Consider the following 24,355-nt stretch of genomic DNA (forward strand, 5'->3'; position numbering starts at 1 on the left):
TTAACCTGAAATGTACCTTCTTCAGGTTTTTCTTTTGAAAACAGACACTAATCGAGTTTTTCTGCAAATGTTTTTGCTTTTTTCATCACGTTTTGTGGGCTGGGTAAAGAATTCACTCTATTCAACTATAAACTCCAAATAATTGAATCCAGATGTTCCATTCACATCCAGGGTCAAAGGCGTATAAATATATATTATATTGCAGAATTGCGCCGCTCATAATGGCAGCACATTGAAGTCTTTTGTTCAAAATTATTTTGGTTGAGGCATTGTTCCTTTTTTTTTTTTTGGACCATTATTCTCCCTGGTTCATGAAGAAGGAACCAGGAAGGATTTTCTGTTCTACTTTTTATTTATTTATTTATTTATTTTAAATTTTGGATCGTTTGAATGATGCGTCTCCTGGGAGCAGCAGATTAGCATTCCCAAGCCGAACTAATACCTGAACTACGAGTTGAAACGGAGGCTTCCTGGATTCAGAGCAGAAGAAGGAGAGACTTCAATCCATCGCTTCCATTAGTCATGATGGGATGATGGCAACAGGTCACACGTTTCTCCCTAACCAAACGGTCAGACAGCAGCAAATGAGGTCGGTCAGCAGTAGCTGCCAACAGATCATTGTGCCATCTAGGCCATGTATCTATGAAATATCGTCTCTGCTGCCTAAATTTTGAGCCGTTAGCACGCCATGCCGTACAACGAGTGTCTTCAGTAAGAGGCTTCCTAGGATACGTTGCAAGACTGCCCACTACTGGAACTCCTTCCTTCAACACAGCAACTCTTTGAAGATACTTGGATGATATATGAGTTACGTCAGCATTTACTTTCCTTTTGGGATAAAAAAAGTATTATTGAACTGCATCAGATGCACTGGTGTGTGCTCCACATTAAGTGAGGAGAGGAAAGCCATACTGCAGTGGTCCCCAAAGTGGGTCCTCGAGGGCCGGCATCCTGCATAGTTTAGGTCTCCCCCTGGTTTAGCGCACCTGGATCAAATGATGGCTCATTAGAAGGCCAAAGAAGAGCACTGACATGCTGAAAAGGTTGTTACTACCACCAAGGAGAGAACGAGAACATGCAGGATCCCGGCCCTCAAGGACCGACTTTGGGGACCACTGGCATACTGTTTGCAAGGAGCACAGGAAGAAATAAACTGCCTCAAGATCCTGAGATTTAGAAATGGTTGTAATAAGGAGCTGAAGCCGTTTGGATTTTTTTTTCTCTCCCAATCATTGTGAGACAAACAGAGTTTAAACCAGAGATGAGCTCTTTCATGTCCTCCAGATCTTTGATCTCAAGCACTGAGTAAATGACGTTTAATCTAAAACGCATCGACTAACACCGCACGCTTGCATTTTTCTCAGTGCTCTGTGACGTGCGGCCAAGGGAAGACGACGCGAGAGGTGTTGTGCGTCAGCTTCAGCGACCAAGAGGTGAATGTGAACGAGTGCGACCCAGACGATCGTCCAGCCACAGAGCAGGACTGTGCCATGTCTCAGTGCCCATCCCGTCCCAGCGAGTCCAGACCTTTGCCGTCCTCACCGAACACCATCACCAGGAGCAACGTGGCCCGCAGCCACTCCCACCAGTGGCGGACCGGACCGTGGGGAGCGGTGAGGCGTCTTGCATACTGATTTAAAAATTACTAAGTGATCTTGGAAATGTAGCGCCGTCCACAATGTTTATAAAAGCTTAAAAATGTGTATTTCTTTCATTCTTTCAAAAGTTTAAGAAAAATCTCATCTTTACCATATTTCTAACATTCCACATTGTGACTGAATAACTTTTTTTTTTACTACACCAATGGTGTCAAATTTTTAATATTTGTGTTTAAAATTTCATATCCTTTAAATTAAAAATATTTTAAAGGGAATCAAAGTCTTTCAACTGAAGTGATTCTTCACATAAAATCATTTCTATGTCCTTCTGATTCCCAAGACCTTATTTCTGCATAAAAACTCTGGCGACCAAGAAAGTCCCATACATCATTTTTTTTAATGTACAATTTTAAAATGTTATTAATAGTAAGTGCTGTCCTCCTGGCAAAAGTGGATCATACAAACTCCTAGCAGCATGGCTACCAATATATGTGCCATCAGAAATGTGTAAAAATAATTAATCATTAAAGTGAGATTTTTATCCCATTTTGCGTATTATTCTTTATAGATGCTTTTATTGCAATATTTTTCATACCTTGTTTTTCTGGGGATATATATGGGATATAAATACCTACTATAAAATCTAAATGGCCACTAAGAAACAATCAACATTCAGAAAACTTTGCCAGTTCTGAAAGTTTGCAGATCCTCCTGCCTTTCTGACTTTTTTTCCAAGTGTACTTTTTGTCAGAATATCTCTTCAAAGATAACTTTTAACCTTGAAATAAATGGGGGAAGTGAAGCTGTTTTGGGTGAGCGTTCCTTCCTCTGATTTGCTGAAAAACGTAGCACCAGAAATGCTGTGACTGCAGACCTGAGGTGGTTTTTACTCTGGTTGCTTTGTGTGCTCATGTACATTGATTTATTATAACAGGTGATTCTTGTGATTACCGTGTATATAATGATGGGTATTCAACTATATTGCAGAATTGCCTTTATTAGCATTAAATGAAAAGTGTCATTGGAAAAAAGAAAATGATATAATTTCTGTTTAAACTTCAAACTCTACCTTTCAAACTCTGAAGCAGTAAGACATATTATAGAAGCTCCTAGAAGATGAAGCTCTGGATTCACTATAACCACTATAACTTTTGTTGCTACTAATAATTAGCCCACTCACCAGCAGATACCAAATTCTACCTGTTGTCGAATTTGGGAGCAGCAGCATACTTAATTTGCATTTGATGTTATTCCGTATCCAAGTTTTGACTTCAGAGCTAAATGAAACACTGCGCAAAGATCCAACTTATTCATATTTACCGAATACATAGCAAAAGGTCCAGTAAAGTGGATGATATAAATCATTTCATTGAACATTATTCCTGGGAATACCTTTGACTGAGCACGGTACCTTTTCTCTGTTGACCACAGTGCTCCAGCACGTGTGCCGGAGGCTTCCAACGCCGAGTCGTTGTGTGCCAGGATGAGAACGGTTACCCCGCCAACAGCTGCGAGGACCGCAACCGACCCACCGAGCAACGATCCTGTGAGTCGGGCCCGTGTCCTCAATGGGTCTACGGCAACTGGGGCGAGGTGAGGCGACGCTTCATATTACTGAAGCTTAGATAAACTAGAAACTTTGTCGCCCTTGGATTGTAAAATCCCCGTTTGTGTTGTCTTTAGTGCACTAAGCCTTGTGGCAGTGGGATAAAAACGAGGCTGGTGGTGTGCCAGCGTCCCAACGGAGAGCGCTTCAACGATCTGAGCTGTGAGATCCACGACAAGCCACCGGATCGGGAGCAGTGCAATACTCAGCCGTGTCCTTCTAGTCCTCACTGGAGCACAGACCCATGGAGCTCGGTACGCTCATAAAAAAAAAAAAAAAAAAAAAAAGTACTCATCTTTTAAAATATCCATGTTTTTTTTTTTCTCAAACAATAGTCCTAAAGAGGCAGAATGACTGTGGTGCTGCTGCACAGAGATATTAGGTGTTTTTTTTGTTTTGTTTTTATGATTCCATTTCTGGATTCCTCTCTGTCGATTGCTTAGCATTTCTTCCAAAACATTTAAAACGTCACATGCAACGTGCCAAAAAAAAAAAAAAAGCCCTGAAACGACATGCTTCGGAGACAGCTGCGACCATATGAACAAGAAAGCATTTTCTACATTACTAAAAACTCTGAGTGTTTAGTTAAAAACATTCAGGATCAATTTGTTTCACAAAGATGGTGCGGTAAAAATATTGGTTTAAAGATAATTTATTTTTATTTCTTTTTAACTTATGTAAATACTATTAACTTCAATAATTGAAGGACTCTTTTGTATCCATTTCAGCCAGTCACTGTTCATAAGCAAATACCGATGACCAATTTTGTATATCAGGAAAATACCACAGATGCCTATTATTTATTATCCAAAGAATGGTTCATAATCCTCAAGCATGAGGCGTTACGATACACAGCTGTCAGAGTTATTTAGTGAGTGTTGTCAGCACGAGCAAACATAGGATATCAGGTGGGTTAAACTCTTTGTGTACTATTTGTTTCATAAACCTTATTTTAAATGGCTGTTGGTTTTTAAAAATTCAGTTCGTCTTGAGGCACATGAGGGTTTTTAGCAAAGTTACTAATCATAACAAGGCACTTTATTTTACAGTTTATGTACATATCTTCTGCTGAGTTGGTTATTATAAATGGATCTGCATGTAATGATTCTCAACACCTGCATCTGCAGCAGAGAACAGTCTGAGGCCAACACAGTTTAGAGAACCATGGAGGGAGTTCTCATGGGACAATAAGCTTAACAAATACTCAAGAGAACCAAACATTCAAGAGCAAATTTTCATCGTATAAGACAAGTTAAACACAAAGTGCTCTTATTTTCTATTCGTCGGCCAATAACGGATATAGAAAACTGAATCTAGTTTGATTCTTTAATACACATCATTCAAAACGACTTGATCTGGACGTTGATCTGATATTTTAGATCAGATTGGGACATTCCCATTGGCATTGTTTTCTTAACCATTGTTCTTGTTGGCTAGCCATTAATATAAATATATGATTGATGGCTTATAAAAAAAATGGTGGCAGTATAGCAATGGAATGGCCTCCATAAGCCGAGCAGCTAGCTTAATTTGAATTTCTTAAAATCTGAGGGATGGGCTACACATACCTTCAGCTCCCTTTTTGTAATCTCTAATTTGCACTGTACATTGTTATTTTTGGATTCGATACAGGAAGCTGCTTCAAAAGATTTGTAACCATATATTCTTCCATTTCAACATGCAGTTAGCAGAATAACATTATGGTTGTTAGATGGGGGGGGGGGGAACACAATGTACACTGAATTTTGTTGCAAGACTAGGTGTAAATAGAGGTAATCTAGTGTTTATTTTAAGTATGAGTAAAATTTTCACACAAATTGCCACGACTAGCAATTGAACTTGCCTTAACTGTCTTAATAAGACTAAGATGCACTGTGTTGACATATGCCTAGACTCAACAGATGACTAGACTCCAGCTGTCTTTTTTTTTTTTTTTTTCTTGTAGAATCGATACGCCTGAATAGGATGGGTTAGAAAGGAACTAGTGCGTTCCACGCCTAGAAGCACCCACTGCTAGCTAGTTTTAGCTAAAGTGGGTTGTTTGATGAAAACAACCCACTGACGCTACCGATGTGTTCTCAAAACCTTGGTGTAGCTTAGCTTGATTCTCCCATGAGAATTTCACTCTTATCCTCTACACTAGGATTCTTGAGTCTACTGTCCACTTCAGTAACATACTGTTCAAACTGCTTCACACAACTAAACTTGAAAAAAATTTGTCTAAGTTCTCGTCGACTCTGAAGTGCCTAAAATATTCCGCATCAGTGCTTTACAACAAACAACAACTTCAGTGCAAGGACTGTAAAATAATGTGTCTCATTACTAGAAATCATTAGAACCTTTGTATTCCAGTTTTTTCTAGTGTGGCCAATTTTTTATTTTTTTGAAAGATATTTCCCCTAATATTGCCTGATGCAAGTGTTTTATATATTTTAGTTGATGTTTGTGTTGCACAGTAAATAGCAGGAAGTTCAAAATGTATTATCCTGTGTTACACCTCATAATACCTCACTTGAAACGCGACACGACTCAACTAGCCATCAGACAACGACAGCGTATTCTTCCTTGGTGCTTTTTGCCAAATAAGGGATAAGTTATGGAAATCATCACTTTCTTTTTTCTTTTTTTTTTTGCTTTGTTTGGTTCTTTTTGTGGTGCGTTGCTGTTTGATGCTGCCTTTTCTGTAATTTTGTTTCTTTCCAGGTGCGGTTTATCCACTGACAGCTAAATGCAAAGAGTAGTCAGTTTGAATTGTTTCTCAGTTTCGATTGAACATTGCCATGTTGCCATTAATTGTCAGTCAAATACGGTATACGGGTAAACCATTTGGAACGGATTGCTAAATGTCATGCTTCAAAACATGTAATTCCTGTGACCACAGGGGTGGCTGTTGGTGTTTTGTATCCAGAGCTCCTAATGTGAGCCGATCTAATGTGTCTACCTCAGTCTTGGTTATGATTGCTCTCTGTGCACCACCTTTGTCATCCCTGGCACCGGAGCGAACGTGGCTCGCTAAGATTAAGGATTCATTGTTGGGGCTATCCAATGCAGGTGATGGCCCTAAACACAGATCTAAAAAATTTTTTTTTTTAAGTTTTTTCTCATATTTCACTTTGATTTTGCTAACTTTCTGTTTTGGAGGGGAATGGCGATGGTCCAGAATCTGTGGTTAGGGACAAACTTTGCTTGCAGCCCACCTGGTTGGCTCATGGCCATAAATGTCTGTACTGACATCCCACTTTATTTTAAGGGCCTGTTAACACAGCTGCGAGTAGTTTTTTTAACAATCATTTGCTAATGAGAACTATTTGTTTCAATGACTCCCATGTGTGATTGCTAAGAGGCAAAAAGTCAACATCTAGGCAGACATCGCAGTGGATTTTTAATGTTCCCCATTACATTTTTCCGTCTGTGCAGTTTGGTTTGTAGTCCGGTACTTGGTGCAAATGGCACTACTAAAACCCAAAATTAACAGGCTCTTAAAATAAGTATATTTAATGTCTCTTATTCGCAAATGGCAGTATTAGTCTGTTGCAAATTTATTTTCTGTATATTTATGTAATTACTTGTATTTATTGTTCCTTTATTATCATGCTGTCAGTATTTAATTTTTTTATGGTTTTTGTTGGATTTCTGTGCATTTCCAGAAAAGGTCATGATTAAAGTGAAGTAGAGGTACTATTCAAGGCGTTTTATTTCATTCTTATTTGAATAAACAATATATCTCTTGTCATGGACAGTGAGCAACGGTAACTTGAAAGACAATTGAATTGGAAACGTGGACTAAAGGGATGATATGGGATCGTTAGCGAGGTTTTGGTAAAAGGCAACAAGCAGTAAATGCCATGCCTGTGGTAAATAACGTTCTTGGCGTCTTCATGTAGTGTAAATCCAGGTTAGTTGGTGCAGAAAGCTGAAGCTAGTGGATAATCCGAGATGAGCCAAGAATAAAGTGCACTTCTACTCTTAAAATAAATCCAATCTCCAAAATGTCAACAGTTTATGCAATAACAGTTTGATGATATTTAACCTGTCATCACTTTTGCATTGGGCAAATAATTACACATTAAACAGCCCATCACCAATGGTCTTCCTGTGTGAAGCAACACAGAATTACCAGTTACAGTAATTTAATAGAAAACTGATAGTGTTGAAATCAATAAACCAACATTAATTTAAACTGCTTTTTCTTTTAGCACCTGTAAAGACTATAAATGAGCAATTCCCAGTATGTCTCACCCCAGAAAATCATCCCCTTTATCTACTTTTCCTGTAAAAATAGTAACTGACTACTGGGTAACTAAAGTGCCCAATGCAAACTTTTTGATGGATTAAGAGTCAAATAGTATTTAGATAAACCACTTTTATGTTTAAAGTTCACTTAAACCCTTCTTGGATTAGCCATTTGCTTCACCCTCCAGCTTCAGTTAATCTGGATTTATACTGCAGTTGACTAGAGCAAATAATTTATTAACTGCCTACAACTTTTTAACAGAACCTCACCTCAAAAGTCCTGAATTATTTCCTTTAAACTGTACTTAAGCTGTAAGTCTATAATGAAATTATGATGACTTACCTCAAACTTTCCTTTGTTGCCATGAAACAAAACTTCCCCAGATCAAAACTAAACTAAAAAAAATAGGAGAAGCCAAAATTCTGCAAAGCAGTGAAAGGGAAAATTCATAAATGGCTGAACTGTTTTTTTTTTAATCTTGACGCTCTCGTTTTTTTTTTCTTCTTCACATTAACATCTACATCAGGTGTTGAAAACCACTTCCATCCAGATGAATCTGTGCTCTGCGTTGTCACACTTCCAAACTCATTTACTGCGCTCAGTCACTCAAAGGGCTGCACCGATGCTTTTTCTATGATGCATTGTGGCGGAAGCGTGGCTTTGAACTCGCTAGGCCTCATTATTCTGGTCTGCTGTGTGCTGGTGACTCGGACCTCAGTGCAAGCCTGTGAAAGTCACTGGAACAAGGGCAGTGTCAAAGGTCACCGCTGACTGACTTCGGTCCCCTTCTTAGATCATTGTTCTTTCATCATATGCAGAAGTCTGATAATTTAGCAAGAAATTTAGAATAATTGTTACCGGATCACATTTCATACAAGTTTTCTGAATAGAAATATGAAAAACAAGAAATGTAGCAGGTTGTTACCCAGCTGGAGAATAGAAGCCTAATGAACTGGTTCAATTTGCACAATTGCAAAAAAAGACAAAAACAAAAAAAAAAAAGTGAAAGGAGTGACATCACATCTGAACAGAGCCCAGCCTCGGTGGTTTGAAGTGGGCTGTAAATAACTTGATGAGCTAAATTCTCTCTAAACCCCTAGTCCCTCTTCTTTTTCTTTCTGTTGAATTCTGACTGAATGGATAAATTTCACGTCTTGACATTGATTGAAAAGAAATGTCTGCTGCCAAGTCTAAAACTGGAACCTTCTGCACTGCCGTTTACTAAAAGTTGTCACGCATAAAAAAAAGACGTAAGCCACACAGTCAAAAACATTTTTATTAAAGTTGAAGGACACCTTTAAAACAATCTACTTATTGCACATGTTGTCTTTATTCAATGAAAAAATAACTGATCATTTTATCAGTCGAATGATCCAACAGTCTACCAATAAAGTTGCACTAAATTTGAACAAACATAGCACAATACAAGTACTTTTTTTTTTATCTTCAGAGGACAAAAAAAGCTACGAGTTTAATGTTGTTGCTTCCCCCCCAAAATCGTCCTACCTTTCCTCCTCCTTCTTGAACGAGGTGAGAGGTTGTGGCGAGTTCCCCGTCCATTACGGTCCAGTCTGGACAGAGCTGCACACTGAGCTGTGCACCCGTTCAACCCTGAGCCTGTCGCTTTTTATCCATCCACGATGTGAAACGCCCCCTTTCAGATTTTCCGAGCACAGTTGATCCCTGCTCCTGTAACCCTACTGTGTGTGTGTGTGTGCCTGCCTGTCACACAGAGTTAAGTCCTTCAATAACTCGGTGAACCCGGACGTGAAAAAACTGCTACCGGGTGAACCGTGCATGTGTCGGCACTGGACTTTTTTCCTTTTTGTTTTTTTCCCCCTTAAATTTTATATATATATATATATATATATATATATATAAAAGTTACCCTATTTATTCTGTTGGTACTGAGATCTCCATTAGTTTGGTGTTTATTATTGGGTAAAGCACAAAGAATAACTTCTGATTTCCATTGCTCTCTTCCTCCACCTGCTGCAGTGCTCGGCCTCCTGCGGAAGAGGTGTGAAATCCCGTAAGGTGAGCTGCGTGACCGGGTCCGGCCGCTCCGTCCCGGATGAAAACTGTCGCCACTCGTCCCCCAAACCCAGCAGGCAGAGGCGATGCCGAGGCGGAAGGTGCCCCAAGTGGAAGACCGGCACCTGGGGAGAGGTACGGAGCCTGTCTCTGGTTCTCACGCTGCCAGACACGTCAGCCCCTCCTCATTCCCCTCTGCTCTTTTACACTTTTAATGCTTACCAGGTTCTTTGCAACTCCGTCTGCGTGTGTGTGAAACATGTGCAGGGCAACCTGACAGCGTTTAAACACAACCACTAACTAGGACGGGGTGCCTTGGCAGATCACAGCGTGGTGGGCCGAGGGCAGAGGCAAACGGAGGGGTTGAAGACCAAGGCTGTGACAGTTTAGCGCAGACAGTTGAACAGCTGGAGGGAAGTGCAGGCTCTTTGATCTCGAGTAAATCTACCCTTACTCAAAGTAAATCTACCCTTCCCTGTATTTTCTCTTCCTCTGCCCCTCACCTTCTTTTCCTCTCTGTCCCTTTTATCCTCTGCCTCACTGTAAGCCTGTGCCTCCGCAATGGAAACCACATGTCGTGTTTTTACTTCAGCGTTTCTACAAGAGGCCGTTCTCTCGCGTCACGTTCCCAGACAAACTAACAGATTGCACCTGGGCGTCTGCATTGTGCTTGTTCCATCTCTCTCTCTCTTTTTTTTTCTTCTTTTTTTCCCGCCCATTTTCCTCCTTCCTCCTCATCTCCCTCTGAATTCACTCCATCGCTCAAGGCGGTGACACACAAGTGCTGTGCACACGTCAAGAGGGGATGTGCTTCTCCTCAAAACAGCTGTGGAGCAGCACGCATGCCCCGGAGTAAATGGGAGCAATCAAAGCGCTGGAAGGAGAGTGCCGTGTCTTGCAAAAACTATTTGCGCCAACCTTTTCTATCTTTTGACATGTCCTAACCACAAAGTTCAAGAGATTTTACTGGGATTACATGTGACAGACCAACACAAAGTAAAGCACGTCATTTTGAAAAGGAAGGAAAATTGTACTTCCTTTAATTTATTTTTTGCAAAACATTCAACCCCTTCACTCTTTAACCCTAAATTAAAAAAAAAAAAAGAAGTAAAACATTGTAACAAGTAAACCGTTCAACTTATGTTGAAATTTTGCCCATCTGTGTGTAATTTAATCCAAATCTCTGAGACAAGGCCCCGGAGGTTTGTTAGGGAAGATTAGAGAAGAGCATCATGGAGTCTGAGGGAACACAGCAGGCAGGTCAAAGGGAATGGGGGGGAAGTTGTAAGGAGGCTTTAAGCAATTTAAGGTTTCAAAACAATATCCCAAGTTTTGAACATTTCACAGAGCTTCATCTAGAACCAGTAGGAATCTGTGAAACTAATTAGAGTTGATATGAAGATAGATGGAGCTACGTATCTTTAAAATCTTGAACGAAAGCCTGTTGGAAGTTTCAAAAGACTTTAAAGTAGCTAGTGCAAAGGTTTGTCCCCCAGTAGAGCGACGACCCTGAACACACAACCAGAACCACATTTGGAACAGTTTAGTTCAAAGCATTTTCCAGTATCAGAATTCCACAAAATCCAACTAAGAATCCGTGGAAATACCTGAATGTTGATGTTTACAGACACAGGTAAGTCCAGCAAAAACTGGTTCTTCACACTGAATAAGGGGGAGTGAAAAGAAAGGCACACCAAACCTTTCAGGTATTTTGTAAAAAGAATTGAAATAAAATAAATTAATGACTGAAATTTTAAAGTGGGGTATTATGTAAAATTGACTTTTTGTGCTTTACATCATGCTACAAAGAAGTGCTGCTTTTGATTCTTTCCTGCATGTTTTAGAAAACCTTGAATATCTTACGGCAGCCATTCAGGGGTGCTTAAACACTTGCTCTCACCAATCCCTGCCTATTTCCACAAGCTCCTCCTTGCCGCTGCAGTCTCCAGCCGAGCTTTCGCCTCAAAAAGTACCACTCCTCCCGCAGGCCTCTCTCACTCAGCAGCAGCAATTACCAAACGCCTGGTGGAACTGCGTCATGCTAACTACTTCTCAGTCCAATGATTGTAAATGGCATAACGAAGGAGCGTTGTTGTGATGGCCTAAAGGTGGAGTGTTGGAAAGAGCAGGAGCTTCTTAGGGCAAGAGGCAAATTTCAAGTCAAATTTCCTTTAAGTCTTGTTTGATATATACAGCATTTGTATGACAACTAAAGGTTGTCATAAAAAGTTACTTTATTTTGCTATAGAATGGCATTTTGCGCCTGGAAAATATCTAGCACCTCCCCTTTAATATAACTTGTGAGACACTACATGTATTGCATGTATTGTACATGTAATGATTGTTGCCCAACATCTGCATGTTGGTGTATGAAGGCGTACACATGAATGTGACGGGGGCTCTAGTGTAAAGTGCTTTAAGTGGTCTGGTCAGTATGACAAGAAAGGTGCTATATAAATTCACTCCATTTAGTATTAATATCTGTGGAAAATGGTGCAAAGAGAAATGTGTGTTACGCTCCAAAAACGAGCTTTATAACTGGAAAAAAGAACATGTTTAAATACAGATGACACCATTATTTATCTCTGTTAGAATTTATATAAATTATATCTATTGTAAGCTCACAACACTAGACACACTAGACAGAGTAAAAATTCAGTCTTTTCACAGAAATGGCACAATATGACTAAGTTAATTAAAAAAAATTCAAAGAACCCATACAACTTTGAATTACAAGATACACAATTCTATGGCTAAAAAGCAAAACCTGTCAAAAGTGTAATAAAGTTGCATTTAAATACTGGTGTAAAGGGTTCATCTCATAAGATTACCATTTTCTTTTTCAAAATGCAAAAACAAAGATATTTGGAAAAGAGTTACGCATTCACCATTAATATTTAAAATAAGCCAGAGCTAGCTTAAAAAAACTCAGAGGATTTGTTTGTCGCCGTGGCTACCGAGTTAAATTGAACCCCATTGTTCCTACAGTTAATGAAATACTTCTAGTGGCTTAGGTTTTACCTCTCCTGCTTTCAGTGTTCAGCCTCATGCGGTGACGGAGTTCAGCGGAGGGAGGTTTTCTGCCAGGTCGGAGACCGCCGTAGCCCCGCGGAGACCGGCTGTGCCCAGCGCTCCCGTCCGCCGTCCAGCCAGAGCTGCCGCGTCGCAGACTGTCCCGCTCGCTACCGCTGGAGAGAAGGGGACTGGCAGGCGGTAAGTCGGAGCGAATGCCTGCAGGTTTTAAACATTCCAGTCTGTAAGTCAAAACGTGCAGCGTGGCCGCGCTGCCTTACCTGGCACTGGATGAAGGTACTGAAGTTGAGTCGCTGCTCCCGTCGGAGGCTCCACTGTGTTGTCAGAAGGCCAGAGAGAGAAAGACGAGAGGGGAGGGCAGAGGCAGCGAAGCCCCTAGTGTAACTGGGTTTTGTTTTGTTTTTTTCTTCCTCTCAAAAAAAAAAGAAAAAAAAAAAGAGACGGAACACTAGAATACATTGACGGAAAAACATTTAATCTTTCCAAAATTTAGAAATATGTCACAGAGCCAAAAAGCTAGTTGGAAGAGGTTGGAAGTTGGAGTGATACGGGCTGCGGGTGGGGTCAGTATTAAAAAATTGATTTTACTGAAATGCAGGTGAATGAATGGCGACATTGCTTCAAAATACCATTATTCAAGTTGAAGCAAAAAGTACAGATTTATTTTACTAAGGACATAATCAGACAAAAAATGTATAAATTTGCTTACTTTTAAATAACATAAATGACATATGTTCGAATAACTGACATTTGGGTCCAGGAAACATACATTTCTAAACCTCACTTTTTTTTTTTTTACAACATTAAACTTCTGAAATAAATACCTGCATTAGGCAACTCAAAATTTAACAGTGCAAACTACTTTAATTCTCAAGACATACTCTATACTTTATATTTACTTGTCCTTAAAATGGTACAGTTGGCTCATCCAACCATCTGTTCATCCTTTCTATCTTCCTTCCTTTATTCTTGCCTTCCTTCCTTTTGTCCTTCCTTCCTTTGTACCTATTTCCAGTGGGTGTTCGATAAAAGTTGGGGTATAAAAGGAGAAGATTAGGTTATATTTTATAAACTTCTCTCTTTAGGTAGACTCAGGAAGGTGGGGCCAACTTTGTGTGTGCTTAAAAAGTGACTGAGGTAAATTGGCAATTAATGGTTAAAATCGATTTGCTATTACAATATGCAAAATGCTAGCACCAACACAAAAAGCAGAAATGAGTAAAACACATAGCAATCAGTCATAACTAACACATGTGAATAGGAACCAGCATTAAAGTACAACACAAAAGGAAAAAGACCAGAGTTTTCTCTGACTACTTGAAGCATAAGTTAGTGCAGGACTGGCCCTCCCCCACATGTTGCTGCACATTGCCAGTAGACTGGTTGAAGGAAAGCTGCAAAAAGAAATATCAGTTTTATATTTGAAATAATAGAAAGCCATTTGAATTCTGCTATTTTAAGCCCACTGAATTTACTTAAAAAGCAGGCTCTTGCTATAGAAAATGAAGTTATAAAACTCTGTGAGAATTCAAAAGTTCTTCGGGGACCCCTGCTGGTTTTCGGTCTCCAAGCAGAACCTTATTTTGGTTATGCCTCAGACTGCTTCAGTTTTCCCACAGCTCTTCCTCTTCTTGAGTACTTTCATGAAAGTTGTTCCCTATAAAATGCCTGATATTAAAAGTGCAATTAGTTTGAAGAGTTGAAAAACACTTTTCCCCCTCAGCTAAACTCACTTTCTGTCCGCTGAAGGCTTTGGTCGTTTCGAAAGGAAAGTTCAGACGGAGTTTCTTCCTCGTCAAGTTCACTTGATGTCGGATTTGGATCATGAAGCAGCATGAACTGCGTTTCTGAAAACAGAGCTTAATTAGCACTGAGAGGAGTGTGCAAGTCCCAGCCTTTTGGTCCCAATTAATCCCCGAATTCCTGAAATTCGGGAGCCGAGCCTTCAAGGACCAGTATAAGTTTTATTCCTTCCTCTTTAAATCTGATTTTGTCCCCGTAGATGGAAGCTCTGTGACAAATTGACATAATTCATGCATGTCTTGGTGATAGTTGTACTTAGACGCTCTGACACCGTAGTGCCTGTCAACACAACTAAACGCAGCTCTTCCAGTTGTCAGGGTTCAACATTACGGGAGTGACAAGGAGCGGCTGCAGCAGGATGTAGCCATGGCGATACTTCTGACGCAGCTGGAACGTTTCAAGCAGAAGGCTGTTATAGACTGAAATGTCACAATATTTGACGTTTCTCTTCAGCCTGGATACGTTTTTACTCCAGGCTTTCAACTAGCTTCCGTATTTTGATAAATCGTCATATTTTCGTATTTTGATGGTTATGTGTTTTTATCCTGCCTTCCTTGAAACAATGTACAGTTTTCCCTCTAGGTTGCTTTTTGTGCTTTGGCAATTGAGACACAAGTTTGAATGCAGTAAATAATAAATACTGATGCTTTCCAACTGTAGTTTTAAAACTGCATTACCTTAATTAGAGTAATGGGTGGCATTCCTCTAGTTTCCACATCATGTTTTTTTTCACCCTCTGGGGTGTTTCCAGACAAGTCCCGATTTGTCTTGGGTGTAAATGGGGTGGCAGAGTGTAGGATTTTTCTTTTGGCCAGTTGCCTGGAAGTGTGCAGCAACAAGTGAGGGAGTCGCAGTGGTGTTCTCTATGTACCATACAATAAGAAAAAACTCAGAAAAATATTCTTAATGGACACTTCCTCTTTGGTCTCTTGAAAAAGAGATTGTTCGCACATTGTTTTCCCCTCTTCTCTGATCGTTTGCTTTGACGTTTTCTTTCTGTGATAAAAGCACAAACTAAAACCACAAACTAATTCATCTTGCTCCTTCCTTCTTAATCTCCACTATACTTTCTCTTGCCCCACCAATAGTGGAACAATCCCGATGTTACACCGCATCTTTTCCGTCCCGTTTCCTCAACAGTGCAGTAAGTCCTGCGGATCGGGCCATCGAAGGAGGGCATTGCAGTGCGTTGATTACAACCATCACGAGGTCCATGAAATGTACTGCGTGAACCAGATCAGACCGCCGGACATTGAGAGCTGCAACACACAGGCTTGCGAGCTAATCTGGATCACTGGGGAGTGGACAGAGGTGAGCCGATGTTGCGTCTCTGTCCTAATTCGCTCTCGTTTTTCCAACTCCGACTTTTAAGTTTGTCGAGAAATACTTCCCTTCCTTCATGCCAGTGGTTTTCTCTCTCCTCCAGTGCTCGGTGAGCTGTGGTCAGGGCTACCGTCAGCGTCTTGTCTCCTGCAGCGAGGTGCACGTGGAAAACGACAACTACGAGTACGGCCATCAGTCTTTGTCCAATTGCCCTGGAACCCCCCCAGAGAGCTACATGCCCTGTCATCTGGGCACATGTCCACCTCCACAGGAGTGGAGGGCTGGAGTCTGGGGACCGGTGAGCTAGGCTGTCCAGCCAAATATTGTGTTGTCATTAAAAAGAACGAGTGAAACGTGGTTAATGTCATTTACGGAAGCAGCGGGCCTCAGTGAAAGTCTGCTTTTAAAAAAATGTGTCGATACCAACCTAGAATCATTTAAAGCTTTACGACATAACACACGACATGAGGCCACTATTACTTCTCAAGACAGGAGTGATGCATTCACAGTATACACAAAAACTATTGTGATAAAATAATTTGATATGAGTGAATAATTTGTAGTAATATTAAAAACGATTAAAACAAAATTCTTATACAATGTTTGAAATTTCCCCAGAATCTAATAAACAAACAGGAATAGCCCTGTTTGGGTCTATCTGAGCTATCATGATCATTATCCTAAAGAGATTTGAAGATTACTAAAGTTTTAACAGACAATAAATAACCTACAGAGCTTATCTGAATAATTTTAATTTAGTTAATATCTGATGGGTTTCTTGTTGTAAAAAGGCCTAAAATTGAATGTTTCCAACACACTGTTGAAGAAGCTACACTACTAGCTTGAAAACCAAACGCTTAACAGAATGAATTACGCCAAATTGAAGTGACTTTTACGTTGTTGTGGTTGTCCTCTCTCTTATTCAGTGCTCGGTAAGCTGTGGGGACGGCGTGGCAGAGAGGACTGTGCAGTGTGTGTCTGCAGACGGACGAGAAAGCAACAGGTGTTCTCCAAACGAAGAGCCAGACAGGAGAAAAGTCTGCAGTAATCCAAGCTGTGAGTGCTGCTAAGTGACCTGAATGCTGTCGCTATGCTTATAGGTGAAAAGGTAGAGAGATGCGCCAATCAATGTCTGAGTTAAATATGATGTGGTATGGGTATCTGTTTTTTGAGTTGGACAACAGCTGATTCAGGTAAAAAAAAAAAAAAAAGAAACACCAGTTCTGGTCAAAAGTAGATTTCTCAGTGCATCTCTAGTTATAGGATCAGATCAAATCCAATCCTTGCAAACTCCAGTGTATTTGCAGCTCAGTGTGAATCATTCATTTCAGAAAACTTTGGGTGAAGTAGTCCGCATCCGAGTTTAAACTTTAAAGATTTATTGTTCCGTGTATTGACTCTTCACCCTTAGTTTAGCTTAGTTAGATAGGGTTCATTGGTAGATATGACTTAGCAAAATGTGTGTTCTTGAATAAATAGCATTCTGTTGAGCACTTAGTTTTCTTCCTTTTGTCTCCAAGGCAATTTGCCTTCGAGCTGTCTTCAGATCCAGAGCACAAGCGGCCCCATTCCAGACAGCGAACACTTTCTCAGTGTTCAAGGAAAAGCTCTCAAGGTAAGACACTTTAATCACCTGAGTACAGAAATAATCTGTTGTTTTTCTTCTGTGAAACAGACTCATTGAGAAGCTTAATATTTTGAAAAGAGTGAAGCTCCACACGCATCTATTCGATTGTACGTCTGGAGTTGACCTTAATTTGCCCATTGTACTTTTCCATCATCTCCTTATCCTTCTAAAACCTCATTGCCCTTTTCCTTCTGTTTGCCTTCTCTTCCCTGACCTTTATCTCGACTCTTGCTCCTCCTGTGTCTCTCTTGCCCTCAGGTTTATTGTGCAGGAATGCAGACGGAGACTCCACAGGAGTACATCACCTTGACAACTGGAGAAGAGGAGAATTTTTCCGAGATCTTTGGCTTCAGGTGAACCTCCAGCAGGACAACAAGGAGAGCCGTCGGGGTTTATTACGAAAATCCGGCTGACTTCTGGTGGCTTTCTCTTAAAATGAGGAAATTCCACGGACATGTCAGCCGAAGCTGAGGTTTTACCTCTGTACTTCTCCAGGCTCAACGACCCTACTCAGTGTCCTGAAAACGGCTCCAGAAGAGAAGACTGCGACTGCCGAAGGGATTACACCGCCGCAGGCATGACCACCTTCTCTAAAGTGCGCCTGGACCTGAGACGGATGAACGTCATCAGTGAGTGGCCCACGCACCCAGAGCTAATGTTTACTCTACGCTACACTCAAATGAGGACTGTCTTTTCCTTTTAATTATGTCCAGCTTCATGAGGGTTAATGGGATCAAGATGTCTGCAGTTTAAACAACAGACATTAGCAAGTCTTACATAAAACTGATGTGGCGCGGTTGAATCACACTGACATTGCCAAGGAGACTGCTCTTATTGAGAACTTCAATGCCTTTCAAAAGTGTTCATAGTGCTTGATATTTGTAATATGTTGTCACATTAATTAAAGCAAACTTATCTATTCTAGAGCAACTTCATTTGAGAAAGGGAGCAAAAGTAGTGCGCTATCATGAAGTGAAAATAAGCTACGGTAGAGTTTTACAAAACAAAAATGTAAAAGTAAAATTAATACTCATTCATCTTTAGTAAGTAATTTGTTCTTTTTGGTATTTCTCTCCCAGTTTTGTGAAGTTGTGTCTGTCTTTTCACATTAATTTTCAAAACGTGTTGCATATTCTCAATTGCATTTGACTCTGGACTTAATCTAAATTTGTTGCATGAAAATGCCTTCCACAGTTTTCAGACTTTTATTCGTGAAAGATACCAAAAAGCATACTGACATTCCAGATGAGTAAGAATGCTTTTGTCAAGACACTGCGAAATGTCGCCGAATATTTCTTTACTCGTTAGCATAGATGCATCTGTGTGAAACGCATCCTTTCGAAACATTTTTTGTTTTTCTCTTGGGTCCCAACGAGTTTAATTTTCTGCTTTTACTCGATGTTTAGCTACAGATTGGCGGTTTGCTTTCACTCGTGATGGCAAGAGTCCTGTCCCGTTTGCCACAGCTGGAGACTGCTACAGTCTGGCCGACTGTCCACAGGTGAGCGCCATCTGCAAACACTAATCTCTACCCTGAGGCATTTTGTTCTTATGTTTATGCAGAACATGTCTTCAACGGCAAAAAACACAAATCAAAACAGAGGACAAATAGCGGGAAGTGCTAAATGGACCCATTGTATTAAAGCTGCATGCTTCTGTAGCTGGAGTTTGTAAATTATTTCTACGCTCCTGTTTATGTTGAAGGAGTCAAGGGAGCCGAGGATTTATGCTTCCTTTCTCTTTTTGACATGACTTTTACATTCAGCAGGAGCTTTTATTCAAAGCAACATAAAGACAGCGAGGGATACTTTAACTCACACCTCCTGAACCAAGGAGACTTCATCCTTTTGTGAGATGAGGCAGGGGACTGAGGCTTTTGTGCTTAGATGAAACCTCCAATATTTCAACAGGAAAACAAACAAATCACAAAGCAACAGACGGCCCTCTCGCATTTTCTACCCGTTGCTCCTGCCCTGCGTCTGTAGCATCTCCTTCAATTCGTCTCTGTTGCCTTACTCTTGACATTTTTCCTTGGCTGTTGAAAGCTTCGCTCAGCCTCGCCTGCATGTAAACATCTCTCCCGCCGGGCACGATACGCAATGTCAAGAGATGGAGGAAGAGTCTGTTAGACCAGATGATATCACACAAGCAGCACAGCAACAAAAACAGTGTGGAAAAACATGTCAAACATCAGGTTTTGCCAGTAGTGGTTCTTGCGTGTATGGCTCCCTGGGCATGGCCCGTCCCACTGCCGCCCCTCTCACACAAACACTGCTACTTTCTCCCCTTCATGAAATTTCCTGGTTGAACGTAGCACCACTCAACCACTCATGGTGAAAGGGAAGAGGATGCCACAGAAAACTTTGCTTATTCAGCTTGGTACTCTGTGGTTAATTTGTTAGACTACGATTAAATAAATTGTTTTTATTGATGTAATTCTTGTGCCACTCTACCCTGTAGCCTGATGCCGCCCTGGGCAACTTCCCGTTTGGCCAATGTCAAAAACCGCCACTAGGTTTCACTGTAAAAATAAGCAAAGATATAGGAAAGAATCAAAACTTTGGCCTTCAGTTGAAACTATAAGAACGTACCTGTTCTTAAAGCTATGTTAAGAACAAGCATATTAATATGTTAATATGCTGCAACATATTAAAGCATGTCTGTGAAAAAATAAGCCAGTATGTTTTTGAAGCCTTTAATTTCGTGCATGGTTATGTTTACTTTCACAGAACGTTTTTTTTTTTTTTGACCACATGCTAAAATGTTGTTAGGATTTGTTTGGAAAACTGTTGGCCCTCCACCAGTTCTTTTCTGTGTCTCTGTTGTTTATGTTCGATGCGTCTCATTATTTTATGTCTCAAAATGCATATTTTTTCTCATAATTGTTTCAAATTACTGCATCATTCTTTCATTTTGCCCTGTATCCACTCTTTATGTTGCTGTCTTGCTTTAGGGACGGTTCAGAATCAACTTGTCAGGAACAGGTTTCAAGGTGGCTGAGGAAATCACCTGGATCTCCCAGGGAAACTACGCGGTGACTCGTATCCAGAAATCACAGGTACCTCATCACACACGCACACACACACACACACACACATCCATCACATGCCAAACGTAACAGTATTCAATTTGCTTAGATTCACCTTCATATCAGCTCATAAACCTCTGGTTGATTTTTTTTTTTAGTTGATTTGCTTTTTTAATTCTTGTATCTACGTCCCTTGCCAAATACTAAATACAAATAATCATAAGTATGCCCACATTTCTGTTTTAAAACCCCTTTTTTCTCATTTAATGTTGAAATTTTCTAAGAAACTGAATGTTGGGTGTTCATTAGCTGTGAGCCATAATACTTAAAACTGGCCAAAATGATTAAGAAATATATCACTATGCCTTTAAAAAAAATCTATGTAATATATTCTTATAGAATGATTGAAATAAATTAATCAGTTTCAGCCCCACTGATTTGTTTTGAAAAATTACTCGAGTGTCAGCTCATGTCATTATTTCTGTGTCCACAGGATGGCAGCAGAGTGACGGGGTTCTGCGGAGGGTACTGTGGAAAATGTACGCCGTCCTCTGGTGACGCTCTGCCTGTCACAGTTGAATAGATATGCAGCAACAAAACAGGTGGATTTTCAGTTATTACAGAAGATAAAACAAATATATCAATATTATGTTTCTGGTTACAAAATAGATGCTGGCAGCAATTTCTTTTGCTCATCTAACACGTTTTCTTGGACAGTTCTTAAAACGGCTGGATGTTAATCGCATTTGTGTGCTTTGCTTTTATTTACTTGCAGCGCTGTGCATTCTTCTTCTGGTGCTAAATTTCCCTCCTTATCAATGGTGCTATGGCCAACTTGGAGCTCAAACTCATCCATCACCTCTTTGACTCATTGTGTGTGTGTATAGTGTAAATTATTCCACTGTAAGTACTGTAAATAGACCGATCAAATCTCTTATTTATTCTACTTGCCATTTATTTTTGTATTGTAAAATAATTTAAAGGTTTTGTTGTCAAAAGCTTGCGCTAAATATGCTAGTATTAATGCAGTTTATGTCAGATTTTCCTTCCACATTTTATCACTAATGTTTAACTTTAAAGTTACTATGCAGTGCAGCCATATATGTGTGTGTGTGTGTGTGTGTGTGTGTGTGTGTGTGCGGGCGTGTGTGAGTGTGTGTTTGTTTTCTCTCCAGTAAGTCCAGTAATCGCGTTGTGATTGTTGCCAAACCAAATGTTTTCATGCAGTTTTCTTTTGACAAACCAATTACTCCTCAAGCAGCAGCAGCATTTATACGTACAAGCATTATGTAGCGGCTGTCAGCTGCCGGACCTTTAAGAGGTTGTCCTGCAGTAAGTCGATCTGACTCTGTGCGCTTCTGCTTCCACTTACTGAGCCACTGAACTCCTTCGCGACCTCCGCGTTTAAATTCCTCTCCCTTACATGCCCGATCCCGCTCAATTTTCCTCGGATCTGCTGCGCTTGAGGCTGATCCGATCTGAAACCGGTTGTCTGAAGCCAACTGGACAGCGTGGGAATCCTTCCCTCGCTGCTAACTCTGGCTTTCGTTCGCTCGGGCTGGAGAGAGGAGGAGGTTGGAGGTCCTTTACGTAAGTGGAAATCGACGGGGTCAGGTGCTGTAGAAATGTCTCTGCTGTGCAGCTGCGGAGCTCTGGCAGTTTGGCGTCTACAGATTGTCGACGTCTGAGGGACAAAGTTACACGGGTGGTAAAAAATATATGACATGTACCAGTGCATACAGAAAAGCCTTTTCCACAGCATGATGCCGCCACCGCCATGTGTCACCCTGGGGTGGTGCTTTCAGGGTGTTAGCTTTATATCTTCTCCATAATTGGCCACAACCTGAACTCCAGATGACCTGTATTATTTTATTTAGCGGCATCAAAATAAAAAAGGAGCTGAATGCTACTTTTAAGGTTGTGGTTATAATTCGGTAGAGTTCAAGGGTCTGAATGCTTTTGCAGGGCTTTGTAATTCTGTTCAGCTGTGTAAATGGACACATGACAGGATTCTGATAAAACAGAGTTCATGATGCCACACATCAAGGAAGATAAAGTCCCCTGGTCCAGCATGCAGTAACCAGAAAAGAGCTGTTAGCCTTTAGTGTTTTTATTTACCCAACAGTTGGGCATCTTCTCTCTATTTTCTTGGTAGAATAAGAGGGAAAAGACTTCACCTCAAGCCAAATAAGATTCCTCAGAAACTCTGGAGATGTAATGAAGATGTTGGGGTTGTTTGACCCCAGAGACAAGTCAGTCTGCTAAATTTGCAGTGAGTCTGTCCAAAGTGCTGCTCGTGCGTCGTGTACCTCACGTTCTTTTCTATATCCAAACTGCACATCGTCTTCTGGCCTTCTGCTTTGTCGTTTTATTTAAAGAAAACAGGGTACTTTATACTTTGCGCAGTTTTTTTAATTTTTTTTTATTTTTGTTCCTCTCTGGCCACTGTTACACTCTATGACCTGATCTGCTAAAAAAATAAAAATAAAAAATAGAAAGTCCAGAAGGAAATGCATGGATTATACATAAAATAAAAAGCCATTTTGTTACTGTTGTGAGCCGTTTTGTGTGTGTGTGTGTGTGTGTGTGTGTGTGTGTGTGTGTGTGTGTGTGTGTGTGTGTGTGTGTGTGTGTGTGTGTGGTGCTATTTCGGTGCCTTACGTGCGCAGCCTTCAGCCAAAGGAAATTCACTAGTCTTAATCTACGACTCGGCAAGTATTTAAAGACACGGGGACGAAAGCAGGCTGTGTCTTACTGAAGGTCATGACTGACAAATGCACTTCTGATCATCAGAACGTCGTCCAATCAGGTTCTCAGGTGTCATAATGAAGGGATTATTTTATTTAAGTGTGTCCTCTTTTCTTTTGTTGGTTTCTTCTTACATTTAACTCTTGTTTACCAGGTAACACAACACGTATCATTTCTTTTACTTTTGTAAAATGCCTTTATATGTATAATTTTTGTTTTGTTTTTATATGCAAGTATTTATTGTACCTATGTATGTGATTGTACATAAAACCGTGGCTATGAATGATTACAGACACGAGCGTTGCCATAAAATGAACAATCTTGCAGTATTATTATTTTTTTATTTTTTTTCTTCTGTTGTATGAATACAGTTATTTATATTTCAGCCCTTTCGGCATAAAAACCTATGAGCAGTATTTGCTTGTGCCATGTTAAAACAGTGATTTGTGTATGAAACGCAGACAGGGCGATGATTGGATTGTAATAAAAAAAAAGCTTGACATGCGTCACGGTTGTCTGTCTGATCCGCTCACTAATGCATCATTTCCACAGCAGTCGGTCCTGTGCGGTAAAAAAAAAATAAATAAAAGAAATATATCACGAGAAGTCGATGGACTGCTTAATGGTTGCACAGTAAAATTCCCCCTGCATAAAGCATCTGTGTAATTATGATTACGCAGTTTAAATCTTCTGAACAGTCTCGCTCATGGCTTGATAGATGGGTTATACAGAACTAATTTGGTTCTGTTATGGCAGTAAATTACCAGGTTAATGATATTTTTTTCCCCCCTGGAGAGACACTAGATTGGTGGGACATAATGTCAACTGAGGGCTGCGTGGTGGAGAAGTTGTAAGTCATGTTGCCTGGCTGCAAAAAGGTCAGCGGTTTGAATCCCACCCAGGGATTTGAGTATGCCTGTTCTTGCTGGGCTTCCTCCCAAAGTCCAAAAACATGCATGTCAGGTTTACTAGTCTCTAATTGACATTAGGTGTGTTAGTGTGTGGTTCTGGGCCTTACTGTTGCTCTGGGTTCAATGTCATCCAGGCTCAGTTTATTTTAAACATACTTAGAGCATTAGGCTGGTAGCATAGCTCAGTGGGTAAGTCACCAGTCTTCCACCCGGGAGACCCGGGCTGGGGCAAACAGTTACAACATTGAAATTGAGCTATGCCTTAGGCAAGACCCTTGGAGCTATATAGCCTACCTCATACCATGAGAGACATTGATATGCATAACATGCCGGCTCAGACGTTGCCCGGCCAAACAAGGACTGCGTCTGGTGCTGGCGAACAAGAGCCCCTTGATGAAAAATGGGCTACT

The 24,355-nt window shown here is 40.5% G+C and overlaps 1 protein-coding gene across 2 annotated transcripts in view; it reads left to right on the forward strand.

The window, feature by feature from the left end:
- Positions 1-24,355, forward strand: part of adamts9 (ADAM metallopeptidase with thrombospondin type 1 motif, 9) — a 58,770-nt gene that overhangs the window by 26,019 nt on the left and 8,396 nt on the right. Inside the window, exons 26-40 of one of the 2 annotated variants that reach the window (XM_007571579.2) lie at positions 1,365-1,613; positions 3,030-3,191; positions 3,282-3,458; positions 9,437-9,607; positions 12,509-12,685; positions 15,449-15,619; positions 15,735-15,929; positions 16,558-16,687; positions 17,152-17,246; positions 17,517-17,611; positions 17,754-17,887; positions 18,665-18,759; positions 20,212-20,316; positions 20,780-20,888; positions 21,062-22,765. In XM_007571579.2, coding sequence (XP_007571641.1) covers positions 1,365-1,613; positions 3,030-3,191; positions 3,282-3,458; positions 9,437-9,607; positions 12,509-12,685; positions 15,449-15,619; positions 15,735-15,929; positions 16,558-16,687; positions 17,152-17,246; positions 17,517-17,611; positions 17,754-17,887; positions 18,665-18,759; positions 20,212-20,316; positions 20,780-20,869 — 2,046 coding nt within the window. In that variant the 3' untranslated portion in view covers positions 20,870-20,888; positions 21,062-22,765. Of the gene's footprint in view, positions 1-1,364; positions 1,614-3,029; positions 3,192-3,281; positions 3,459-9,436; positions 9,608-12,508; positions 12,686-15,448; positions 15,620-15,734; positions 15,930-16,557; positions 16,688-17,151; positions 17,247-17,516; positions 17,612-17,753; positions 17,888-18,664; positions 18,760-20,211; positions 20,317-20,779; positions 20,889-21,061; positions 22,766-24,355 lie in introns of those variants that run through there. The other variant, XM_016681500.1, reaches the window with a different exon arrangement.

The sequence above is a fragment of the Poecilia formosa genome, unplaced genomic scaffold (genome assembly GCF_000485575.1).
Source record: "Poecilia formosa unplaced genomic scaffold, Poecilia_formosa-5.1.2 Scaffold283, whole genome shotgun sequence".
NCBI lineage: Eukaryota > Metazoa > Chordata > Actinopteri > Cyprinodontiformes > Poeciliidae > Poecilia > Poecilia formosa.